The sequence below is a fragment of the Physeter macrocephalus genome, unplaced genomic scaffold, assembly GCF_002837175.3.
Source record: "Physeter macrocephalus isolate SW-GA unplaced genomic scaffold, ASM283717v5 random_985, whole genome shotgun sequence".
Taxonomy (NCBI): domain Eukaryota; kingdom Metazoa; phylum Chordata; class Mammalia; order Artiodactyla; family Physeteridae; genus Physeter; species Physeter macrocephalus.
In genome coordinates, this window is record NW_021146900.1 from 8111 (window position 1) to 15682 (window position 7572).

A 7572-nucleotide genomic window follows, 5' to 3' on the forward strand; every position below is an offset into this window, starting at 1 on the left:
GCACGAACCCGCATCCCCTGCATCGGCAGGCGGACTCTCAACCACTGCGCCACCAGGGAAACCCTGTTGGTGTGATTTAATTTGCCATTTAATCTCTAGGTTGCAGAATGGTAAATTGGAATTAAGTTGGAAATGGAAGAGGATGCCTCATTATGGAGATCAGACTCAAATTCTCCTTTTAAAACAAAAAAAGCAAAAGAAAAGGAGGCGGGAAAGACAAGGGTATTTTTAATGTATTATGATTCAAAGATGAATCCATATGAGTTTTGTTTTGTTTGTTTTTAATTGGTGGCATGGAGGGGGTAGCAGGAGGAAGGTATAGCCAATTGCTTGGTTTACTCAGTAAAGCTGGGGGGTAGGAAGGGGCCTCCTGGAAGCTCATGTGCCCTAAAGGCTAAACTTGTCCCAGACTTCTTTCTGGGGCTGCCTCTCCCTAACAGCAGCCAGTGCTTTTGGGTTTTATCATAAGAGTCAGCAATTACTCTGTTCAGTAAGTGACTTTAATTAAATAAGCACAAAATGAACACATAACTTCAAATTGTGATAGATGCTATCAAGAAAAGGATCAAAATGCCCTGGGATAATATAAAAGGGGGAACTAATCCGGCCTAGGAGGTCAGAGAAGGTTTATCTGAAAAGAGATCTTAAATATGAGAGGGGGAAGAGAATTTTAGGCAGAGGCAACAGTGTGGCAGAAAGGAGCGTGAGACCCAGTTCCAGAGACTGAAGGGCAAAGGCTGAAGCTGGAGAGATAGAGCAGGATGCTCAGAGCCCTGGGGCTGCAGCCTTAAGGATTTACCCTGCAATGCGGAAGCCACTGAAGGGTTTTAGGCAGGAGGGTGATGACATGATCAGATTTTCATTCTGAAAATGTCACTGTATCTGCAGTGAGGAAAACCGATCGGAGGGACCCAGTAAATGCAGTTAGGGAATTAAACAGGGCCTGCAAGGCCTAGGTCCAGGCTGCCGGAGGCGGGGGAGGCGATTCCGACCCTCGGGCAGGCGCGCGGCTCCGCGGAAAACCGAACCGGCACACGTGGGCCAGGCTGCCCCGCCCCGCCGCGCTGACGCCGCCTGACTCGGCAGTCCCGGCTTGCGCTGGGCGCACGGCCCGGGATCCCACACCCCACGCGCCGGCCCGCGTGGACGCCCAAGCCGAGGGATTCCTCTACCCCCGCCCCCACTCCGCCCAACCCCGAGGGACGAGTTCCCGCCGCGGGGCCCTCGGAACCAGAGCCAGCCGGGCGGGGCGGCGCCTCCAGGCCGTGAGTCGGGGCCCGGAGGGGGAGGGTTTGGACCCCAGTAGGGGGCGGGGGTCACAGCCTCTGCCCAGCTGCCTCTTTTGGAGAGATCAGGGACGGACGATCAGTATCCTGTGTCTCCTGGGGGTAGTCTCCCTCTCCCGCAAGGCTAGGCAGGAAGGGAGGCCGCCTCCCCCCATCCTTACAGAGCGCTCTCCCACACACAAATTGCGGATTAGCTTAGAGAGAAGCCTGATCCTGGGGTGTCTCGGTTCTCATTTTACCGTCTCCGAGAACCCCTAGGTCCTTAGCAAGACCCCCACCTCATTCCAGCCGCCTTCACGGCCCCGCCCAAATTTAGAAAATAGAAAACATTTGGGCGGGGACGATCTCCAGGCACCTTGCTTAGCGGGATGGAGTCTGTAGGTTACGAAGGGACCTACACCATTGCCCCCAGGACTTCTTCCCACTGCTGGATGTGGGGAGGGTCCCTGCCACCTCCACTTACACTCTCCCTCACTTTTACTGATCCCCAGTTTTTCTAATCCTAGTAATTTGTGGTCAGTAGGAACTTCTTGTCAATTTAAACCCTAATTTTGGGAGAAGTCGGTTATTGGGGAGGAAAGAATAATGTGGTGTGTTCTCTCTCTAGGGCCTCAGGTTGGAGCAAGCTAGAGGCAGGGACCTGGGATGGTACTAGACATGGAGGGAAGGGGCAAGGTCAGAAGAGAGGCTTGTCAGTGGGAGAAGGGCTTCCTCACTGGGCAGAGGAGGGAACCCAACCCAGCTCTTCCAGCCCTGGCAGTCAGCAGTAGCCTCTGCTACTCTTGGCCCGTCTCCCTGAGCATAGATATCCCACTGCAGTCCCCCTCCCCCATTCACTTACTCACTCAGCAAGGATGTGCTGATGCCTGCTTAGTGCCACGTTCTGTGCTGGCTCCTGAATATGATGGAGGGTATATAGAGGAATTCCATGTCTAGCTAGGGAGCCAGTAAGCTGCTATTACAAGATAGAAAACAGAAACAAAAAAAAAAAGCTGAATAGACATTTATTGATCATAAACTGTGTGCCGGGGACAAGAAACAAACATGAATAAGAGAGCATGTACCCAGGGCAGTGGGGATCCTGAGGAAGGCATAGTTAACTGTGTGTGTTTGTGTATATCGGGGCAGTGGGGATGATATCAGGATGGCTTCAGGGAAGTGGGCGTACTAGAGCTGCGTTTTGAAGTATGAAAAGGAATTTGCTGGGTGCAGAAGGGAAGAGCTTGGAGGGAAGGGGAGAGGAAGGATATTATAGGCCCAGGGAGTTGTATGAGGAGAAGAATGGTGTGTCTGGAGATCTCTGAGCAGTGTGGAGGCAGAGTGGCAAGAGGCAAGTCTGGAGCAGTGAGCAGGGGCCAGAGGAAGCACCGCCGGGAAGAGGGTTAGCAGGAGGTTAGGGAGGGAGCCATGACAAACTTACATTTTTAACTAGAGGCAGAGAGATCAGAGGACAGCCTGCCTCAGGGCTGAGGGAAAACCCTGTGAGGAGACTGAGAATCAGCAGTCAGAGAGCGAAGAGGAAAACCACCAAGGCAGGTGTTACCAGAGCCAAGGGAAAGGAGCAGCCTTGTCCCTGCTGCTAGGCTGCCTCGACTTCAGGCACCCCACCCTGTCCTGCTCTGACTCATTCTCTGCTTCCCTTTGACAGACCAGATGTTTGCCATCCAGCCAGGGGTAGCTGAAGGGGGTCAGTTCCTGGGGGACCCGCCTCCTGGAGTATGTCAGCCCGAGCTTCAACCAGACAGCAACTCCAACTTCATGGCAAGTGCCAAAGATACCAATGAGAATTGGCATGGGATGCCAGGCCAAGTGGAACCCATACTGATAAGGAGCTTCTCTGAGTTGCCCTCTGACAACCAGGCCTTCCAGGATCCTGGACTCCCTGAGGGGGAGGTCCGCAGCCCACCAGAGGGGGCAGAGATCCCTGGAGCTGGGCCTGAGAAGATGGGTGATGCCAGCACAGTCTGCTCCCCTCTGGAGGACAACGGCTATGCCAGCAGCTCCCTGAGCATTGACAGCCCTAGCCGCAGCCCTGAGCCTGCCTGTGGGACCCCTCCCAGCCCTGGCCCTCCAGCTCCCCTTCTGCCCTCGGTGGCCCAGGCCGTACAGCAGCTGCAGGCTCAAGAGCGCTATAAAGAGCAGGAGAAGGAAAAGCACCATGTGCACTTGGTGATGTACCGTCGCCTGGCCCTGCTCCAGTGGATCCGGGGCCTGCAGCACCAGTTGGTTGACCAGCAGGCCCGTCTGCAGGAGAGCTTTGACACCATTCTAGATAACCGGAAGGAGCTTATCCGCTGTCTCCAACAGAGGGCAGCACCATCCACACCCCAGGAGCAGGGCTAAGGGTGTCTCTGTACAGGGGTGCAAGGGTTTATGTATATATTTGCAGGCATGTGTGTGGTTGTGCACAAGCAAGTACAGATTATTTGCTGGTATGAGTGCAGGGAAGCATAAGTGAGTATGTCAGTGCTAACATGTAGGCAGATGTGCACAGGCCATGTGAGAATCAGCAGCCCTATGTGTGAGTATGTACATATGTGTATGTATAGTATGTATGTAGGAGGAAGTAAATTTGTATATGCATGTGTGGACGGGTACCCCACGGTGTGTGTATATGTGCATGAGTGAAGATATATATGCAAAAGATGTGTGTTTATGTATGAGTTTGAGTGTGCAGATTTGTGGTGGGTGTTTGTGAGTGAGCCCTTGTGCGTGCAGGCCTATGTGTAGGGGTGCATGTGTGCAGGTGCGTGCATGGGATGTATACATTAGGAGCATGTATATTTGCAGGCTGACTCAGGAGCAAGTGTGTGCAAATATATGTTCAATTGCACACGTGGGGCATCCGTCCATACCTTATGTTACCTGTGGTCTCCACTAGCCTTTTTTCTCCACAGGGTCCCACTGCTCCCTGGAGAGAAGGCTAGCCTGCTCTCATTATCTGAAGGTTGTGGCTGATCCTTTCTCTTGGCTTTCTCGGCTACCTCTCCTTATCCCTCCCCTTCACTCCTCCCAGATCTTGCTCTGCTAAGGCTGTTGTCCCTGATGGTGGATTTGCTGTAGGAAGTTAGGTCGCTACTCTGGCCTACTATGGCTTTTTAGCTGCAATCTTTCCAAGGCAATTGGTAGAGAACTGGTGTCAGGGAAGGGAGCTAGAATGGTGATTGACACCATGGCAGGCATGGAGGCGGGATCAGAGGAGAAGATAGGGGACTGTCCTTCTTGAACTCTGCCATTAGGCACATGGGAGATGGGGATGGGGGAGATGACGATGGCAGAACCCTGAGAAGACTAGGAGAATGGGAATTCTACAATACCAGTTCCAAACAAATCACACCTCTCCACTGCAAGGGAGCTGTTGCAAACCATATCGACTTAAGCTTCTGATGAAAAGGAATCTGTGTTAATATAATGTCATATGTCAACTACACCTCAATAAAAAATAAAAAAGAAAAGGAATGTGTGCTTTCTAAGCTTGCAAGGAGTGGAGAGGTGTTCCAAGGCCGTTGGAGAAAAATCTTACTTCCCTCTCTGTGCTTCTACTTGCTGTGCCTCTCTGGCTGTAGCAACATTAGGTGTCAAATTAATTTGGTCAATTTCCCTGAAATCAGACTGTCTGGGCCAGGAGGAGCCACAGTTTGGCTCTCTAGAGTGGGCAGTGGGCAGTGTCAGTCCAGCCACTGGAAGCTGTTAGGATGCTGGGCCATACCCTCTTCTGTGACTGCATGGGGTTGACAGGCCCCAGCAGAGGCTCCGTGAGGTGGAGAGTGGGTGAGTTCTGGAGAGAAGCAAGGACTAAAGTAGTTGAGCTCCCTGCTTTGCTTTTGGGAGCCAAGAGGATGCAAAATCCTGATAGGTGAGGATTTTGACCTACCATTTCTGTAGGTCAGGACTCTCTCACCAGGCTGCAATCAAGATGTCAGTACAAGGTCCCTGGTCTCCTTTGTTGGGAGCATTCAGTTCCCGGAGGGCTGTAGGCTGGAGATCACTTTTAGTTCCTTCCATGTGGGCAGCTTGCTTCATCAAATCATGCAAGCCAAGACAGTTATAGAGTATTAACAAGACAGAAGTCACAGTTTTCAGCAACCTAATCACAGAAGTGACATTCCTCAGTGTTGCCATATTTTATTGGTTAAAAATAAGTTGCTTAAAGGGAGAATATTACACAAGGCTCTGAGTACCGGGAGGGGGGGTCATCAGGAGCCATCTTAGAGGCTGCGTACTACAGGAGGCATATTTTGATTGATCAGATAAAGGCATATTTTATTGATTGTTTTTAATTATACAAATAAAAATTAATTCTACTTATAAAAATGGAAACATTTCAGAGAAATCTAATGTTTCCTTTTATCCCTCCCCAGCAAGGTATATATATTTTAAACCTCACAAAGTATACTTCTTGCTGAAACAGTCAGTGACCCAGGACATTAATAATTCTTGTTATCTCGACATTTGACATTTAAGCAGAAACGATACTGGTCCAGTTTTTTTTTTTTTTAAGGTGTGTCTCATTATTTCTTTTTCGTTTTTTTAAAAAAATAAATTTTATTTATTTATTTATTTTTGGCTGCATTGGGTCTTCGTTGCTGCGCGCGGGCTTTTTCTAGTTGTGGACAGCGGGGGCTACTCTTCGTGGCAGCGCGCGGGCTTCTCATTGCGGTGGCTTCTCTTTGTTGCGGAGCACGGGCTCTAGGTGTGCAGGCTTCAGTAGTTGTGGCGCACGGGCTTAGTTGCTCCGCAGCACGTGGGATCCTCCTGGATCAGGGCTCAAACCCATGTCTCCTGCATTGGCGAGCGGATTCTTTTTTTAAAAAAAAAATTTATTTATTTATTTAATATTTATTTTTGGCTGCGTTGGGTCTTTGTTGCTGCGCATGGGCTTTCTCTAGTTGTGGCGAGAGGAGGCTACTCTTGCAGCGCGCCGACTTCTCATTGTGGTGGCTTCTCTTGTTGCGGAGCACTGGCTGTAGGCACACGGGCTTCAGTAGTTGCAACACATGGGCTCAGTAGTTGTGGCTCGCGGGCTCTAGAGCGCAGACTCAGTAGTTGTGGCGCACGGGCTTAGTTGCTCCGCGGCATGTGGGATCTTCCCAGACCAGGGCTCGAACCCGTGTCCTCTGCATTGGCAGGCGGATTCTTAACCACTGCGCCACCAGGGAAGTCCCGATACTGGACCAGTTTTAACAAATTCCATTTATTAAGAGACGTTGTTCTAGCAAAGGGCTATAGGTAAATTTGAATAACTTCAACTGTGAGGACTTCTAACAAGCAACATCAAGCCCTCAGAACACAAGGTGAATTTTCAGAAAAGGCCCCTTTCCTGAATGCGTGAAGACTTTTCTGAGTAAAACCGGCGGTTAAGAGCACAGACTCAGAAGCCAGACCCCTGGAGTTGGATGTTGGCGCCATTTCTTTCTGTCTCTGTGACCTTGGGCAAATCAATTAACTTCTCTGTTCTCCAGTTTCCTCATCTTAAAATGAAGACAGTAGTAGTAACTACCTCATAGGATTGTTGCAAGGGTTAAATGGATATATAATATGCAAAATACTGTACCTGGCACATAGTAAACTATGTTAATGAGAATTATAATTATTATTATAGATCGTGCTTTTGTGATGCACACTTAACTTTTTCACAGAAAAACAATTAAATTTTTCCTTAAGGAGTCGGAATCTAAAATTTAAAAGACATCATTTTAAAAAGCCTTTTAAAAAATAAAGCTGCCTGATATTCCTCTCCATAAGAGAGCTTTCTGAGCTGAGAAAAAGATGAAAGCCGGACCAAGGAACAAGTGTGGTGAATTGCATGTTGACAGGAGCCCTGCCAATCCTGGGTTTAGAGACAGACCCAGCCCCTGGTGTGGTGGTGGGTTAGGGAAGGAGCTTGACAAGAGCAGGGAGTCAGGGCTGGAGCCAGGCCAGCAGAGTTTGGGGCCGGGATGCTGAGGCAGGACCCCAGTGGATGAGCTGACCCAGCCAAGAATTGCTGTTTCCAATCAGGCACGCTGGCCATCAGGCCTGATAGTGGGAAGCTCTGAGGCTACTGCTGTACCTGTGTGGGGAAGACCTGGTCCAGAGACTGTCTATAGACTGCCTCTGTTTCTTTGCCTGTGGACACTGTACAGACTGAACGAGGAAATGGGTCTGAAGATGCTTTGTATGCATTAAAACAATCAAGGCCCCCCCCTGCACAAGGCCCTACAGTGCCAGCCCTGCCCTTGAGCAAGTCTTGCCTGCACAGGTAGATAAGACTTGTATCCAAAAGACTAATGCACTAGCCGCTCAG

The 7572-nt window shown here is 50.1% G+C and overlaps 1 protein-coding gene across 1 annotated transcript; it reads left to right on the plus strand.

The window, feature by feature from the left end:
• The first annotated feature begins 1074 nt into the window (after positions 1 to 1074).
• On the plus strand, positions 1075 to 5560 carry CUNH1orf216 (chromosome unknown C1orf216 homolog). Its single transcript, XM_007120904.3, has 2 exons — positions 1075 to 1265; positions 2935 to 5560. The coding sequence occupies exon 2, from the start codon at positions 2940 to 2942 to the stop codon at positions 3627 to 3629; it is 690 nt and encodes a 229-aa protein (XP_007120966.2). The 5' UTR covers positions 1075 to 1265; positions 2935 to 2939; the 3' UTR covers positions 3630 to 5560.
• Positions 5561 to 7572: the final 2012 nt, after the last annotated feature.